We start from the raw sequence: 18,099 nt of genomic DNA, 5'->3' as shown, positions 1-18,099 counted from the left end.
TCTCCATATCTCTGTAGCATCGATCCCAAATATCGAAAGGTATCCCTCTTGGGCACTACTTGGCCTTCCAAACTAACATCTCCCTCCTCATGAGTGGCGCCGAAGTCACACCTCATATACTCAGTTTTAGTCCTGCTAAGTCTAAAACCTTTGGACTCTAGCGTTTGCCGCCACAACTCCAGCTTCCTATTCACTCCCGCACGGCTTTCATGAACTAACACGACATCATCAGCGAAAAGCATACACCAAGGAATAATTCGCCAGCATTCTTGGCTGAATTTAATCCTCTTGCAAGCTGATCCTCGGCATCAAGTAGTGATGAAACCAACTTGAGCATACCAGGAATCATTGCGACCCTGAGGCTGGCAGCTAGCTTGGCTGGAGCATGTTGCTCAAGGAAGACACCGCTTTGCTGGAGCAGGTGATCCTTGAGATGAGCTCTTCCCTCTGTTGCAGCAGGCTGTCAAGAATGAGAACCCTGGCGAGCTGCTTCTTACGTGAGCCAGAGCTGAGGGACTCAATGGCAAAGCTGGCGAGGCTGATCTCCTTCCCCGCAGCGAGAATACCGGTTTCCATGCACTTGAGGTAGGCACAGTGGTAGTACAGGTCGACAGCTCTTGCTCCTCGCTTACCCCTGAGTCCTGATTGACGGGCAAGCGATCTGCGGAGGAAGAAGGAGAAGAGATCGGAGATGCATGCCACAATGTAGAGCGCCCCTTGGCAGAGTGTCAGCACGTAGAAGGCGTCCATAGATCCCAACAACTTTTTCTCTCCATATTTATTGTGGTGCAGATTGGCAAGGCCGAAAGATGAGAGCATTATTCGTATGATGGCCCCTGGAATCTGCAGGTTGCCAATCAGTAGCACCCCTAGCATTATTGCAGTCCCGATCATATTTGAGTCGATGTTAGCCAATGTGGACACCAGTTGTACAAAGAAGCATATATGCAGGGTGACATCAATCGTTTGGCTAGAAGGACTATTTGCAGGGGTCTGTAAGCTGACAAGTGCTAGTACCATTGTAGCTAATGGTAAGCATAGCAAGCCCTGTAATCCCAGTAATTGCAAATACTCCATGGGAAGGCGATAATAATATGCTGATGCCATTTTGACCGAGGCCAACAATACCAAATTACCAATCAAATATATGACTATAGCCACTTTAGCCAAAGACAGCAGTCTGCGACCACAGCTACTGTCTATTAGCCTGGCAATGCTGGGGGGTCTAAAGTTGAGAAGCAACACCGCCATGACCAGCGCTAGGATAGCTGCTGACTCAAAAGTGTACAAGGGCACTAGAGCACGCTGTGGAAGCTTTATTTTCTGTTTTACCATCTCTGATATGAGAAAAGCAGCCTTAATCAGGAGGGCAGATAGGACAGCCCAGAGCAGCAGCCGCCGGTACCGTCGGGGCCTGCTCATGAGCTGCAGAGCCCCTGGAAACTGCAACTTGCTCATCAAAAGTAGTAAGGCTGCCATAATGATGTTGGCCAGAACCACCCCCAAGGGCAGCTCTGGGAGGAAATTTACAAGGCATATGGACGAACCCATGATAGCCGCAAGTTCATTCCATTCCTGCGGTCGCACGAGCATGCGAGCAAAAGGCGAACTTATGGCTCTGAACGCCCTTGTAGTCCTGAACATTGACTGGTCATCCAATCTGTAGTTGCGGCTGAACATCCTGATGGAGTGACAAAGGATAAAAAGATCAAAACTTGAGAGTTTGAGGAAACTGAGATGAACAAGCAGTGTAAGCTATATAGCAGTACTCCATGATAAAATCAAGGTGATCACAGGGCCGAGACAATCTTTTATGGAAAAAACTATGGTAATTCATACCCCCCCCCCACCCCCACCCCACCCCCTATTCGTACGAGCACAGAGGAGCATATAGTAAGGGTACCTGAAGGCTTCTACGAAGATTATACCCGCTGCAATACCAAAGTCCTTATCGTTGAGTTCCTTGCCATACCCGCCCAGCAAGACCACTGTGGCCCACAAGAAAGCCAGCGCGCCGAAGGCATTGCCCGTCCACTCCCCGAAGGCAACAAAGAGAACGAAGCTGTTCAGCATTCTCTCCTGCTTAGCAGCAGCGCTCCTCCTCCTCCTCTGCTGCAACATGCCACATACAGGGTCCTCAGCAGCAGAGGGCATTCGGATGGAAACCTCGCCACCGGCAGCTGACGGGCTCGCCATTGTTTCTCAGTCCCCTCGGATGCACGGCGGCACCGGTCAGGGCTCTCTTGCTTGCTACTGTTCCTCACTGCACCGCCAGCTCGGTCGCTAGCCTCATCACTTAATCACTTCTACTCAGTGCGAATGGAATGATTAGTCCGGCAGCAATGGTGTCGAGTGATTGGAAGGACGGAAAGCTTCGTTGTTAAATATTGTTAAACAGCCTGTTACTTTACGCGTGACGCGTTCGCTCCACTGAGGTGTTGCTGATAAACTACATACTCCATGTGTTTCACGACCACAATACAGAAATGCTTAGCCTAACTGCACCAGGCACTCCACGATCAGAAAGGGGTAACAACATTCGCTGGATCGGCATCATTTTTAACCGAAATCCAATTTTTCTGGAGTTTATGGTGTCTGATCCTGATGGGGAACATCTGCTTTCTATATATTCGTACCTACCCTGACAGACCCTATTGAGTGGATATGCAAATAAAGAAACACTGATATGCTTAAGCATGTTCCACGGTGCCCCACTGCTACCTGCTTGAGAACAATATAGTCTTAAGAAATGGACTAAATTACAACCACACATCTGGAAAGGCGGTTACTAAGAAAGAACAAGGCAGCAACGTTCCTGCCTGGTTGTTCAAGGTGCATGCTACGACATATATAGAACCAACATGGTCACTCCCTAGCATGCATCTCATTCTTGTCACATTATATTTGAAAGCTGTGCTGACATGAGTATGACCAATATTTGTAGGAAAGTACGTAATAAATACATGAACAGCAGCATAATTTCAGTTATCAAACACAAAAGGTTATTTAGTTACCACACCATCTATCTTGTTTCAGGTTATGGCATTTGCTGATCGTAAAGGAGAAAACCTTGGTATATCACTTGGTCTAGTCCAAGCCCCCAACACAACATATTCACCATGTAATGATGAATCAAGCATGGTTGCCTGGATCGAGAGTTTCCCAAGTTTGAGTTGTGGAACCTATAAGCCGTTTTGCTTTGTCAATCAGGTCAAGCAGATGTAAGCTGCCCTCCACAACCTCTCCTACATTGCCCAAGAAGACCTTGTACTTTTCCACCTTCAATAAGGCTATCTCTACCTTAGACAATGCTTCCATCATCCCTTCTTCTCTGAATATGTTTGAGTAGCGTGGACAGGATTCCATAATGGATATTGCAACCTCAACTACGGCCCTTCTCATCCTTGGGTATTCAGGATGAGGTTTCTGATTGGAGTTGAGTGTTGCCACTAACTTCTGGACAAGTCTTCTTGCATTGGTATGTGACTCTAGTTCAGGGTTCAGATTATAAAGCTGTGAAGCAAGGATGAGAAGGGCTTCCAATTGCTTGTTGCCCTTGGTATCCATCATTTTTGCCAACACCTGCCACAGTAATAGTGTCAGGTAACCCAAAGTTACATCTTGATTAGTTCTTCTACACCAATTAATCTCACCATCAATGCATGCCCGATAGTCATTTAATAGTTTATTTTACTTTTTAGATAATGATATGCATACTCTTATACACTTGTATAGTCTTCTTACCTAAGCCATTCAAGTCAAGATATGAGGCATGATTTAAAATAAAATGATTTCAAGTGTACATATAAATGGTTAAATAATATATCGTCTTTCTTTTAATTTTAAAGCATAAATAATGGCTACTGGCTAGAAACAAATTAACAAATAATGTTGCATAACAGTTCCCTTTGGTAGCTAATTTAGAAGACTCACCACTTGCAGGATGGGCGACAAATGCATGCTTAATTCAAGATGGAACAACTTGTCTTTGGAGTGTGCACACAGATTCCCCAGCATATTTGCTGTGACATATGTATACTCATCTTCCTGAAGCATATTCTTGAGATCCTCGATAACATCATATCTTGTTTCCTCTAAGATAGATGAGCAGTAGCTAATGTTCTCCTTTGTAAGTTTTGATAGTGCTTCCCCTGTCACCATTCGCACAACGTGGTCACAAAATGTGTTTGAAGATCCATCTCGACAAAGAAATGTTTGCATCAGCTTAGGGATGAGCACTTGGAAGTCACTAATCTTCTTTCTTGTTTCCTCATCTGCAGAAAGCTTTGCAATGATAATCATTGCTGGCCCCCATTGTTCCAGACGTCCGTTGCTGTCCTCCAAGATGTCAACGAGGTTACTCAATAGAAAGGGTTGCTCTAAGATCTTGTGCCTGAGTGAAATACCAACTTCTCCTTCGACGCAGACAAGCCTTGCAGCCAGCTTCAAGGATGTAGTCGTAATCTTATTCTGTTGCTCTTCGCTCATGTTTGTTGTGTCTGTAGTGTAGTTTATTAACCCTACAATCTTTGGGATGAGACCTGTTGCTCTGCTGATTTCTGCACAGTTATCAAGATCATGAGTGAGCTTTTTAAGTATTATCATCCCCTGTACAGGAAATGAATCCTCATCCATCCAAGGTTCTTTTCCTTCATTTGGAACTGACAGCATGTCCTTGATGTGTTGCAAGAATATGTATATTTTGGAGCTCCATGAATTATTGACTGCTGCATGGGCTGAGTTAGCCTGTATTGTTGTTGTCTGATAACCACCTTCCTCCCCCTTAATGTCCACTCTGGAAGCTGAACTGTGACTTGGTTGCCAATTATCAGTGCACTGTTCATCGACGTCCACCTTTTGAGCTGTAATGCCTTGCTTGATGACCAAATCATTCTTTACATCAAGAAGAGAAGATATCATCTGTATTGTGCCTGGGATGCCAACAATTAGGAGATCTCCAGCAATCTCGGCGGTAATCTTTGCAGCGAAAAACCTGATATCTTGATCTTGTGGACCTGTCCAGCTCAGCATGCTGATCAAGGTGGCAACCGCCTTGGACGCGGTGGTTATTTCTGAGACAGGCAATGCGTTAGATGCCTCTTGTCGCAGGAGGAGGGAGTGCAGAATTTGGACCGCGGCGAGCTTCCTGGTGCGTGAGTTGGAGTTGAGAGAGTCCACCGCGAACCTGACAAGATTTAGGTCCTCCTGGGCAAGCACACCGTCTTGCATACACCTGTCGTAGGCATGCTCGTAGTACAGATCAACAGACTGAAACCCCTCCTTGTATGCGAGGACACTTAGTGCCCTCGCCAGTGATCTCCGAAGGTAGGGGAAGAGTAGAGACTCGCCTATGCATGCGAGAATGTAGAGCGATCCTTGGCCAAGCACCATGCTGTAGAAAATCTTCAGTGCTGGTGCAAGGTGCTCGTTGCTGTCATCGTTGGGGATCTTATGGATCTCCGTGCCTGACAGGCGCATCGATGAAAGCCCGATTCGCGCCAGAGCCACGGGAATCTGGATGTTGCCTACAAGGAGTGTCCCTAGCAGGATGAGAATGCCCATAGGACCGAATGCGATCGGCACTGAAATAGCTATCCAAACCGGGAATATCAAGGTGCCCAGTTTCCGGAGCCAAACAGGAACATCAGATAGGATTTGGGTTCTACGCAGGCAGGCCCCTATCACACTGTATTGTAAGCATCCAACAAAAAGGGGCGCGACAACCACGGCGGCGACTCGCCGAGGAGCATTGGTCCATAGTAGTACACCACCGAAGGCGAGGACTGCAACCAGCGGGCTAGATTGCAGGAATACATGATCCTTCATGTGTTTGACGATTGCGGGAAGCTGCGCCATGCTCGCTAATGCTAGTAACGAGGCAAGAAGAAGGAAGTGGCATTGCAGGCGATGAGTTGGATGTGGAAGCAGGTATTTGTAGTGGACGAGGAGAAATTCCAGGGTGCCGTACAGACATACCATCACGATCCCCACATTCAGATAATAGGGTACGTTGCTTATCAGCTTCACCCTTTTCAGCCTAATGCTTCCTGTGGTCTTGAATAACAATTCATCATCAGATCTGCTCTCGCGGCTAAACACCCTGGATCATATTATTGAAGTGCGAAAAGATATCAGCGAAAAAAAATGGGAGATAGAGGTGCATGCCTAACAATGCTACGTTGAAAAGTACTTAATCAAGTCTGAGAACTGGTTGGTTCTGTATATGGTGAAGGATTTACCCGTTGATGCATTCTGTACATGATTCATTCATCAGTTCTTTTTTTTTTAAGTTGTTCATCGGTTCTTTTTGAAAAACAGATCCATTCATCAGTTCATCAATACATGCATGCAAATATTTAACCCTTTTGCATGAGGTGAGCTAGAGCAAAAACCCAAACAAAGGAGCTGGATTTTGACCAACTATTTTGCGCCGCTGGGGATTTTGTATCAGAAAACAAAGAATCATCGTGTTGGCTGCCCGAGCCCTTTACAACGGCAAATCATAAGGGCAGACAGAATAACTTTGCACAATTGGAGTCGTTTGAGTCCCCAGCTTGTATATACAAACTACAAGGTGATTTAAGGTACAAGACAAAGACTAGATATAGAAAAAACTCTATCAAATACTAATCATAATTATTTTCTCAAATATACCATATATGACATGGTACTCCAGCAAATGGAACCGGCCGGATGTCCGGATGTGTTTCGAGCATCATCAGTTATTTAAAGAGTATGGGGTTATAACAACAATCCTAGGCATTCGATTATTAATTCCTAAGAATTCGATGACATTATATATAGTTGTAATAATGAAGTACTAGAGTCCTCTAGATAAAATATGTAGACACTACAGAAGTCTCATACAATTAAAAAAAAAAGATAAAATAATAAGGAGGGAAATGAGAAGAGCACCTGAAAGCCTCGAGGAACACTATGGTCGTGGCGTACCAGAAATCCGGGCCCAGGTTCGCGGAGAACCCGCCGAGGATGACAACGGTTGCCCACGTGAAGGCCAGCGTGCCGAGGCCGTTGCCAGCCCTCTCCACGAGCGCGACGGTGCGCACGAAGCGGTTCAGCCGCCTCTGAGCAGCCTCCCATGGCGCCGCCGCTGTTGATCGCGCCGCAGCTCCTCCGCCAGGTTGATCCGGTGTCACACGAATGCTACGATGCTGTGGGTCAGCCATGCTTCTCGACTTGAGCTTGGGGCAGCTAGCTACTCAATCATTGCTGGAGGATTTATATATATAGGTATAGACCACAAGGAGTATAGTGAGCAAAGGGGAATCACAATTACAATACAGCTTTAGTTAGGAACGTGGGCTAGCTTTTCTGTATTCCCTTTGTTTCCTCTTCCAATGTCAAAAGATGCGCAGATCGAGTTCATATTCCGGGCATCTTATTTATTTCCCTGACTTTCCTCGTCATTTTTTCACCGTGTCAATGTAATGCACTCCAAGAGTAAGGCCGTACTAGGTTGGTAGATACAATTGAGCACTACGTCTTCAAACTCAACAGGGGGTGAGCAGAGTGAGACACATCTTTCCTTAAGTGTGAATGCAAGATAATATGCTTACATAGTTTCAAGGAATTATGTTGTTCTCACTCATTGCCGCTCTTTATCAGTTCCAGATTTCATAATGCTTCAAATTTATTGGAAGCGTAGCTGTTCAAACCTAAGTTGGGAAACCTTAATTTTCGATAAAAATGTAAAATTTTCAAAGCGAGTAGAAGCCTGCTGATTTTTTTTTTGTTACAACACCTAGCATGGGCTTTGATAAATTCGATTATGTGCAATTACACGCTTGTTGAGTAACACACCACTCAACATCTCTTTCCGCAGATCAACTGTTGGAGATAAACTAATGCATGGCAATGACTTTTGTTCAAATTAGTCAATGTTAATTTTATTATTGTAAAAGAACATCTTATTAGGTGGAATCTACATGCCAACTGTCGACGATTCTAGGTTCACACCATGTATTATTTTCCAGAGCTCTTAGACAAAAAAAAACAGATAGAGGTGTAGCAATAGGTTTGGTGTCGAAATGGGATGGTTACCAGTTAAAAATACATCAATGGAGGGGAGCAGATAGGGACATCAATAACTTTGCACTCATCATATTATATAGAAACTATGTACAAACAAAAGAAAGTAAGGGACAAAAGTCGGTCACTAAGCTCTAAAAGATAAAAGCAGCAAGAAGCCCGGGGCAGAAATTTATAGCCAGTCTCTTATATTATGCTTTGTGCTCTCTCTTTGCCTTCACAATGATAAGTTCTTCCATTTGCTCACACGGAATTACTATTTCCATCTTCCTAAGCAAGGTCTCTTTATTGTAAACAATGATTATGCTTCTGTGGGTCGTCCAGATCACCCAACGAGGCAATCAAGAACAATTTCTTTTAAAAACTTGTGATCTCGGCATCTAGTTCTGCATTCTTCAAAACGGTCCACTACTGACCTGCACAGACTAAAGAGGCTATAAAAAAATAGAAGCTCGATCAACAGTTTCTTCCGTAGGTGAGGACTGAGGAGCAAAAACACAGTTGTAGCAGCCAATCTGAAAGTTCTTGCGTCACAAGAGATGAAGAGATTCCCCTGCGTTTACTCTCTCAGAAGAATAAGCCAAAAAGAAAAAAGAACACTTTAAACTCAGACAAGAAGTGGAAAATTTTCTTCCTTGTTTCTATTTTAATGCTAGATCAGCTGGTCGAAGCACTTCGGCGGCACACCACAGATCTGGAGTTGAACCCTGCGTGGGGCTATTTTTTATCTGTGGGTAAAAAATTCCTAATGCTGGCGCAGCCAGGGTTCGGAGGTTTTCTCGACCGGGAAACCGGTTGCTTTCTTTTAACGAGATACGATTGGGGCCGTCATACTCCACCCGATCGGATTTTTTTTATTTTATTTGAATGCGCATAAGCTGAGCACAGGTTGGAGCTGCAGCGCTGCACTCCGTGGATAGAACAACGCGATGCTTCAGAATATTGCACAAGCATGGATCAATATATTTATCTATCTGATTCCTGGCATTGTATGCCAGGGAGAGACTTAATAAGGTCTTCTTCGGCGCTGAGCACATCTCATGTATGTCCAGGCAACGCACGAGGAGCTCGGAGCTGCCACCGTACCCTCTCTCTCGATGCGCACGCGAACACGGAACACCCCAAAAATCATAAAAAAATGCTGAAAATCTTCATAATATGGTTAGCACATGTATATACCTATAGTATTGGGAGCACAGGAGCACCTCATTGCCCTGCCCTGGGAACAAATGATGCATTCTCCTTTGGTGCTTTAGTTAGGCTCTTCAGTATTCGGTGGTTGGAAGACCACCACTTCGGTTTCACAAAGACAGTCACAGTACAGAAGGACTGATGAGTTGACGCCATCCATTCTTATTTGATCCTTGCCGGCTACTTTGGGTTTCCTTTTTCTTTTATTCAGGCCACTTCGCACCAGATGCCAAAGGCTTGCATGATGGCGAATGACTTTGGTTCGGTTTGTATACGTGGAACCTTGTGTCATCTGCTGGAACATATGCTTCAACTTGGATCACTGACAAAGTTCGATAGTTTCTTCACGGACAGATAAGCACTAGTTCTACTGATGAATGTATATAAATTATGCACCTCTGTTATTATAAAAAAAATCTAAAGTAACCTCCTAAACTTTATGCAAATTACCTATCTATGCTATTATAGAAATAATGCAAATAATCCCCTAAATTGCATATCAATTATCTAATTATATTATTATTAAAAGTTAAAGTAATCTCATCCGATTCTAAGTTATATAATTATAATAAAATATTAAAATGCACCAATATAAAATTCTAAATTACTATTTCTATTATTGTTAATATATTATTTATATTTTTTATAAAAAATACTACTCGCGTGTCGCCATGTATTCATGTATGGTGGAAGAGACAAGAATACTAATTCACAAACGCATGGTTCAATTAAGAAGATGTGATGCAAAATGAAATCTATTACAACTATATAATGATAAATATTTTTTAGAATATGTGTTAGAATATTTAATAGATAAAAGAAGACGTGAGATAGATAATTATAATTATTACCCATAAGCCATATTTTTATATTAATTCTACTGGGCCGCATGGGTTGGTAGGCTAGTACTTAAGAAAAGTGTTTTTTCCTATCTAATTAAAATTAAATACACATGAAAATTTTCAATTTTAAGAAAGTACTCCCTCCTTTCTAAATTATTAGTTGTTTTGATTTTTCTAGATTCATAGCTTTTGCTTTGTATGTACATCATGATTTTAAATAGCAGGCTATAGTCTTTTTAGAGAGTCCCCGCTACGCTATTTGTATTTATATCGCTATGGCAGCTATGGACGCTAAATTGCGCTATAGCTGTGCTAAATGGCGTAGCTTTAGCGCCGCTATAGCCTTATACTTAGCTCAGTGCTACTATTTTGGTCTTTTGGACAACTGAATATTTGATTGTATAAATTTTGTTGTATTGTCAACTTAAGTAATGTTCCCGTAGCCCTAGAAACATATTTATATTTATGAAAGTTGCTAATTACTATGTTTTTGTGCATCTATTACTTATATTTTTCATGATTTAGTAGTAAATCGCTATTTGCCATCGCCCGCTATAGCCTTGGAAAAAAAATACGCCGCTATTTACCATAACCCGCTATTTAAAATCTTGATGTATGTATATATATATTATGTCTAGATGCATAGTAATTTATATATTATGTCTATGAATTTAGAAAATTTAAAATAACTAATGATTTGGGAATAAGCAAGCATGCAAGTAAGGTAATGTGAAGGCCACACCCACGTGGACTTCACTTGACTCTTGAGGGAGAGCTCGGTTGGTGATGTTCGGTTGGGATTGGATATTGGAACTTGAAGCGGACGAGTGGGTGTCACCTGAAGACTCCTCCAGTTACCCCGCGCGGCTGTGCTGTGCTGTGCAGCCGCCGCCGCCTACTCCTCCAGACGACTCCTCCAGTTCCCCCGGTGGTCATGGCGGATCAAGCCCCTCTCGTTCCCCGCGTCAAGCTCGGCTCCCAGGGATTGGAGGTAGGTGACCCCCCCCCCCCCCCTCTGATTAGCTAGTTGAACTGCCGAGCTCCGCCGGTGCCTCCGCTCCCTCCTCGACCGTTCGCGGCGGTCGCTCATCGGGGTCTGATGTAGGTGTCCAAGCTGGGGTTCGGCTGCATGGGGCTGACGGGCGCCTACAACTCCCCGCTGGACGACGAGGCCGGCATCGCCGTCATCACGCACGCCTTCCGCCGCGGGGTCACCTTCTTCGACACCTCCGACGTCTACGGGCCACGCACCAACGAAATCCTCCTCGGCAAGGTCCGTCTGCCGTTTCGGTTTCTCCTGACTCCTTGCTCTGCGTCGGTGAGCGATTTGTTGAGCGATTTGTTGACGCGCGTCAGCCATGGCCCATGGCTGCCTGTGTGCGTGCAGGCGCTGAAGCAGCTGCCCAGGGATCAGGTGCAGGTAGCCACCAAGTTCGGGATACAGCGGGACGGGAGCGGCGTGGCCACCGTGTGCGGGAAGCCCGAATACGTGCGCGCCTGCTGCGATGCCAGCCTGCGCCGCCTCGGCATCGACTGCATCGACCTCTACTACCAGCACCGCGTCGACACCACCATCCCCATTGAGGACACGGTCTCTGCAGCCAGAACACCCTGCTTGCCTTTCTACGACAAAATCGGTGGTGTTGATGTGGTTGCTTAATGTGAATTGAATTCTGGTGCTGAATTTCTGCAGATTGGTGAGCTCAAAAAACTGGTCGAGCAGGGGAAGGTCAAGTACATCGGGTTGTCAGAGGCAAGCCCCGACACGATTAGGCGTGCACACGCCGTGCATCCGATCACAGCTGTGCAGATGGAGTGGTCTCTCTGGTCTCGTGACATCGAGCCCGAGATTGTGCCGCTGTGCAGGTGATTTATGGACCACTAATTCTTCTTGCTTTAGCTCATGGAAGTCCTGACTGAATGTTATCATGTAACGAAATTTGCTGTGCCCTGTGGACTGTAGAGAATTGGGCATTGGAATTGTTCCTTATAGTCCGATTGGTCGTGGTTTTTTCGGTGGAAGAGGAGTGACAGAGCAAGTGGCTGCTGAATCTAATCTGGTACTGATACAGTTTACCTCAAATACCATTCTTGGTCTGCATCAGTTAATCTTTTTGTTAGTTCACTTACACATTTTACTTTGGCTTTGTCAGCATGGGCATCCAAGGTTTGCGGCAGAAAATTTGGAGAAGAACAAGCAAATTTATCTGAAAATGGAAGAACTGGCCAATAAGCACCAGTGCAGCCCTGCTCAGCTAGCTTTGGCATGGGTTCTGCATCAAGGGGATGATGTCGTTCCTATACCAGGTGTGACCTATTTCCATTCTCTTGTCATTGGCAGTAACAGTGTTTTCAGACTGATGGTTCACAGTGTTGGCCCAAAGATGCATTTTTCAGATGCTATTAATTGTATACACTTTCGGAGAAAAGTAAAATGCATCATATTCACAGATCATAATAATTGGAAATATTTAGCGTAATATGATTTGCATTGTGTCTGTTTTCCATTATGGTCTATCTGCTTTGGCAGAGGAGCAACAATAGAGGAATATATCCAGTTACTATAAGAAATCTTCCTCTTCTTCAAGGGGAACAACCTACTATCTTTGGTATACTCATGATATTTTGATGAATAATTTGTGCCATATGATCTATTTTACTAAGCTGTGAAATACTTTTGTTGGTTCCAAACATGGTGCAATAACAAACGTATTCTTCTTCCTTATGCACTTGTTATTCACTTTCAATTTCGAAGAACTTATTGTCTGCATGTCCCAGTAGTGCCGCTCTTTTGGTTGCTGACAGATGTCCGATGTTTTCTAAATTTCTCAGGAACAACCAAAATCAAGAATCTAGATGCCAACATTGATGCCTTGAAGGTGAAGCTGACAGATGAGGACTTGAAAGAAATTGGCATCCAGATCCGCGAAGAAGATGTTGCTGGTGGAAGACAATACACTTCCTTTGCACATACCACCTGGAAGTACGCAGATACACCAAAGAAACAGAGCTAAATAAAGAACTTAGCAGCGGTCATAGTATGCGATTTCCTGCAAATGTGCTCAGTATTATGGCTGATATGTCTTTGGGATTGCTGTGTGCTAGATAATATACGACAGAAGAAGAATAAAGCGTCCTGCTATCCGAAATATGAGCAAACACTTGATTTTGTGTATGTTTATACTAGACAAGACTGATATTGTCGCATGGAATGTCTGAACCTATAATAAAGTTACAGTATGTGTGCAAGCTGAACCAGAATATAAGCGGGAAAATGTACCACCACCTGAAGTACATGTATCATGTGTGCTCACTCCAATCAGCATTGGCATCTGAGTCAGAGAGAATAACAAACAAGCAAAGCCCAAACACAAAATTCTCTGAGACCTTGTTCGAAAGTGTGTAATGTGTTGCAGTGTCTCGGATGCAACCATTCGAGTTTCAGAATGAACCAGGGGATGCCTATGCCTATGCGGCCAGCTATGGGAATGGGTCCTGGTGGAATGTCCGGTGCTTGCTACAATCAAATGAGTACTGCATTCGGTGGTCAGCAGCCATAGGGAAGATACAGTTGAGGAGGCTACACCTTGCCACACCACTGATTATGCAGCGGTAGTTGAGAGAGAGAGTTTAGAAAGGCATCTGTCCGCCTCTAATCACACTTTTGCTAATCTCCTCTCCAACTCCCTCTGCGCACCGTGCCTTAGATGTTGATCTAGTGGCCTGGATTAAAGTTTGCACGGTTTGTATGAAAGGGTTGGTTTACACCTAATGTTCCCGAATGCATATCCTTAATATTACAAGCTCCCACGTAGTTGTATAATTTGATACAGGTTGCTTTTGCTCAGTAAACATATTATTTGTTTCAGCATTCTTACTGGTCGGGCAATGAAAGGCTGTACCTTGGGCGCCTGTACCGTTTGGTTGAGTGTGCTCTCGTTTTTGCATTGACACGTCTCAGAATCCGAAAACTGTTGAAGAGTGTCAATGACTATTGAAGAGCCAACGACAGCTTGAAGCTGACCGGGTATCTCTAGAACTCGGACTAATGACAGCTTGGAACTGGCAACGACTCTTGTAGCTAGAATTAGCAACAGTTTGGAGCTAGCTGACTCTAAACAGACTGAACTATACTCCCTCTATTCCAAGTTATAGGCCGTTTGAGTTTTTTGACTCTAAGTTTGACCGCTCGTCTTATCAAAAAATTTGTGCAAAATATCACTTGTTTTGTTGTGGCTTGTTTTATCACTATAAGTTCTTCAAAGATGACTTAAATAACTATATTTGCATAATTTTTTTTTGAATAAGACAACTGATCAAATTTGAGATTGAAAAAATCAAACGACTTATAATTTAAAACGGAGGGATTAATTAAGCTCATTAGATTCACCTTGCGATTTACAATCCATCCGTGTAAAATGTTTTGCAAATAGATTTTATTTAGTACTCCGAAATAGAAAGATTCTGTTTCAAAAATTTTACGCATAAAGATCTAACGGCCTTAGACTGATACTGCAAAGCATCTTCACCATCCGGAAGCACACGATGACATGAACACGTTATTATCTTTTAATATAAAGATACCACGAACGTTCACAGCAACATTTCACAGCAAATACACATATCAAACATCACATGTATCTTAATCTTACCACATAGTTCACCACTAGTCCAACTCCAACATAAAAGAAAAAGCTAGGCCACTCACGAACTAAATAAATTAGCAGTGGAAAACAGCAGCCGAGTCCATTTTCAGTAGTTCCCTTCAGACAGTTCCTAAGAAAGCGTTATAATTAAACTTGCAATCCCACAAGGGGCATGGAAATTGGCAACACTAAAAAAAAGGGGGGGTGTGAACGGACCCCACCATTTTTCATTAAGAGAAAACAACACGGTTTCACCGGCCGCGAAAAAACTCCCCGAACCCTGGCCCATGCCCGAGCCTTGTGGCGAGCACATCGAGAGGGATTGTTTTGCCCACAAGCGAAAATTCGTCCCAGCTGGAATTCGAACTCACGATCTTATGGGGGCGACCATACCTCAGCTCATTTAGCCAACTAGACTCGAGGAGCTTTGGTAAATTGGCAACACTGGACATCAAATGTGTCAGCTGTGGGCCTGGAGCTGCAGTCTTATTCGTGTCATTGCTGATACCAGATTGATAGGATCAGCAATCCTGTGGTGGCTGCGTAGGTGGTAGGAGCAGGAGACGGGTGGTGGGGGCTTGAACCCCCGATGGCAAGACGACGCCGTGACGCGGGGAGGTGGCGGCTCGAGGGAGGAAGATCGCGAGGGCAGGAAGAGAGGCGGCGCTGGAGGTAGCCCCGTGAGGCAGGGCAAGAATAAACCTTTGCTTAATATCTCCACATTCTGTTTTAGGGATATTTATATCCCTTTACAAATCCCAAACTAGTCTTGTGGAAATAATAAAAATATCTAGAGAAGCAAATCCTAGCCACTTGTGCGACGGCGACGCTGATATGTGATCACCGGTGGTGGTTGCGCCGGTTCAGGCGCATGGGCTGGTTGCACCGGTTCAGGTGCATGGGCCGGCTGGGCCCTGACATCTTCAATTTCTGTTTGATTGTTCAAACTTTCATTCCTCTTCTCCATCCCCTTTTCACTGCCATTACAAGTAGAGGAGAATAATCAAATGCACTAATCTGATGTAACAATATTTGGATCAAAGAGGAACAAAATATTATCCCTCAAAAAAAGGAAAAATATTAATTTTATTGTGTACACCATACCATGTTTTGCCACTAGCAAGAGTGCCATCATAACCAGTAGTCTTGTAAGAAAGCTCTTGCTCAAGTTTGGCCAAATCAGCTGCAATACTTTTACGCATCCGCAGATGATGATAATATTGCGTGCTTGCCCCAAAGAGATTTTTGTCGTGCTGAGTCAAGAATGATAGTAGCCTCTTTTGTAACACCCTTGTTACAAAAAGCTTGTTAGCGCAAAAGGATCAGCACAAAATAGGCCACCTGAGACTGCTGCATATTCAGAGCCTTTGTATAGCATTAGATTTAAGGCAAGGCGACGGATCTTATTGCCTATGGTGACCACACTGTTGTCATAATCACGACTCAACAACTCGGCCATCAACTCTGCCTCAGTCTTAATAGACTTGGAACCATCATTTGCAATGGGTGCAAAAATAAGTTAACATTAAATAATTACTACCAGAATAGATAGGCCAAAGTTTTGTAAAGTTTGTAAAAGACGTACCAGCAAGGCCGCAGCTGCAGCAGGGTATTCACCCTCTGAGTTTAACACAACCTTTGCACGTTCCTGGATCTGACTGCACATCCGCATATCTTCCATATTGAAAATGCGAACGCACCAACACACAAGTTCATGCTCTATGCTGATACACTATAAAGGGTGTTTTCCCAACAGAGGAAGCAATTAGTCGGCAACTGGAAAAGTGGGGCAAGCCAAAGTTTTGTTTGAGAAGCAAGGAGACCTTACCTGGCTGGCTGCAGCACGCAGTGTTTCTTTGCCAGCTGCTTTGTCAGCATTGTGCTGATAAAACTCCTCAAGGTATGTCTTGTATTGATCCCAATCAATGGAACCGTGAACTCTGGGCAGCAACCTTTCCCAACCCCATGCTCTCTTAAGAAGATCTTGACATGGCAGCAACAAAAGAGAAATAATTATATCCAGAACCAAAGGAAGAAAATAATGCACAAAACAGAGAACATGAATCGTATCTGTGTCAACAATAAATAAGTTCTACAAAAGTCAATCGAAAGACCATACAGTGCAAACAAGCACTCTGTTCGGCAGCTCCAGCAGCCTTCAGCCTTGTTAGAAGCTCAATTCTAACTCTCATGAGCTGAGAGGATGACAATGAATTTGGGGCAATTTTCTGGTTTTCTCATATTCACAAACTCAAAGCCATGCCAACCCAAGGGGCTGGGGATACATATTTATAGCTGGCTGGGCAAACAGGATGCTAGTCTAAGATTCTAGTCCAAAAGCTAGTCTAAGATGCTAACTGCTGCTGTCCTAGATGGGGCAGCAAGGCCACCATGCTACTGTCCACAAGGACTGTCCTAGATGCTAACTGACTATTGTCCTGCCTCCCAAAGGCAGTCCAAGATGCTGTCCTCTAGGGATAGCAATGCAGCAGGAAAGTTGCTGCAGCCCCACAAGTACAGGGCCCCACAAAGACCAGAGTACAAAGACTTATCCATCATTCTCCCCCTAAGTCTTGTGTGTCGTCTTGTGGGAAGATTGGACCATCCCAGTCCTGGAGCAAAGCTCAAGAAACTTGATCCTCCCAAGGGGCTTGGTGAGCAGATCCGCAAGCTGATCCTTGGTGTTGATGTAGCTCGCCTTGATGCTTCCTTCCTCCAAGCAGCCTCGGATGAAGTGATACTTCACCCGGATGTGCTTGCTCCGTTCGTGAAAAACGGGGTTCTTCGCCAAGGCCAGAGCGGACTTGCTGTCCACCCTGAGCTCCACTGCTCCAATGTCTCTGCCGAGTAGATCACCAAGCAGTCGAGCGAGCCAGAGTGCCTGAGTCGATGCGGTGGAGGCCGCTATGTACTCGGCCTCGTAGCTGGACAAGGCCACCACCTGCTGCTTGACCGACTGCCAGCTAACGAGGCACTCGCCGAGGAAGAAGAGGATCCTGCTCGTGCTCTTGCTGGTGTCGATGTCGCCGGCGTGGTCGCTGTCGCTGTACCCAACGAAGTGTGCCGCTCCAGGGCACCTTGGGTAGTGGAGGCCGTGGTCGAGAGTCCCCGCAACATAGCGGATGATCCTCTTCACGGCCTGCTGGTGCTCCGTCGTCGGTCGCTGCATGAACCGACTAACGTAGCCGACGGAGAACGCCAAGTCCGGCCGTGTGTGGGCGAGGTAGCAGAGGCTCCCCACAAGGCGCCGGTACTGAGTAGCGTCCACCTCCTCTGTCGTGCTGTCACGGCTCAGCTTCAGCCTCTCCTCCATCGGAGTGAGAGCTGGGTTGCAGTCGGTGAGCCCGGCGAGCTCCACGACGCGCGTGGCG

General features: G+C 44.9%; 3 protein-coding genes and 1 long non-coding RNA gene across 4 annotated transcripts; 1 reads left to right on the top strand and 3 right to left on the bottom strand.

Moving 5' to 3' along the window:
- Nucleotides 1–369: 369 nt before the first annotated feature.
- On the bottom strand, nucleotides 370–2,196 carry LOC120709925. Its single transcript, XM_039995546.1, has 3 exons — nucleotides 1,904–2,196; nucleotides 1,333–1,681; nucleotides 370–843 (listed from the first exon to the last, which is right to left on the bottom strand). The coding sequence occupies exons 1-3, from the start codon at nucleotides 2,194–2,196 to the stop codon at nucleotides 370–372; spliced, it is 1,116 nt and encodes a 371-aa protein (XP_039851480.1).
- Nucleotides 2,197–2,917: 721 nt separating this feature from the next.
- On the bottom strand, nucleotides 2,918–7,233 carry LOC120707430. The gene is made up of 3 exons (XM_039992335.1): nucleotides 6,916–7,233; nucleotides 3,934–6,100; nucleotides 2,918–3,582 (listed from the first exon to the last, which is right to left on the bottom strand). The coding sequence occupies exons 1-3, from the start codon at nucleotides 7,185–7,187 to the stop codon at nucleotides 3,133–3,135; spliced, it is 2,889 nt and encodes a 962-aa protein (XP_039848269.1). The 5' UTR covers nucleotides 7,188–7,233; the 3' UTR covers nucleotides 2,918–3,132.
- Nucleotides 7,234–10,872: 3,639 nt separating this feature from the next.
- LOC120707429 (probable aldo-keto reductase 1) lies at nucleotides 10,873–13,373 on the top strand. Its single transcript, XM_039992334.1, has 7 exons — nucleotides 10,873–11,073; nucleotides 11,188–11,355; nucleotides 11,470–11,673; nucleotides 11,776–11,948; nucleotides 12,046–12,142; nucleotides 12,236–12,389; nucleotides 12,915–13,373. The coding sequence occupies exons 1-7, from the start codon at nucleotides 11,017–11,019 to the stop codon at nucleotides 13,094–13,096; spliced, it is 1,035 nt and encodes a 344-aa protein (XP_039848268.1). The 5' UTR covers nucleotides 10,873–11,016; the 3' UTR covers nucleotides 13,097–13,373.
- A 1,301-nt stretch (nucleotides 13,374–14,674) lies between these two features.
- LOC120707428 lies at nucleotides 14,675–17,500 on the bottom strand. The gene is made up of 3 exons (XR_005688999.1): nucleotides 15,833–17,500; nucleotides 14,950–15,705; nucleotides 14,675–14,858 (listed from the first exon to the last, which is right to left on the bottom strand). It is a non-coding gene; the product is annotated as an uncharacterized LOC120707428 (long non-coding RNA).
- Between the last annotated feature and the right edge of the window lie 599 nt (nucleotides 17,501–18,099).

This window comes from Panicum virgatum, chromosome 5K, assembly GCF_016808335.1.
Source record: "Panicum virgatum strain AP13 chromosome 5K, P.virgatum_v5, whole genome shotgun sequence".
Classification (NCBI taxonomy): domain Eukaryota; kingdom Viridiplantae; phylum Streptophyta; class Magnoliopsida; order Poales; family Poaceae; genus Panicum; species Panicum virgatum.
The sequence above is the reverse complement of the archived record's forward strand: the minus strand, read 5'-3'. Positions and strand labels throughout refer to the sequence as shown.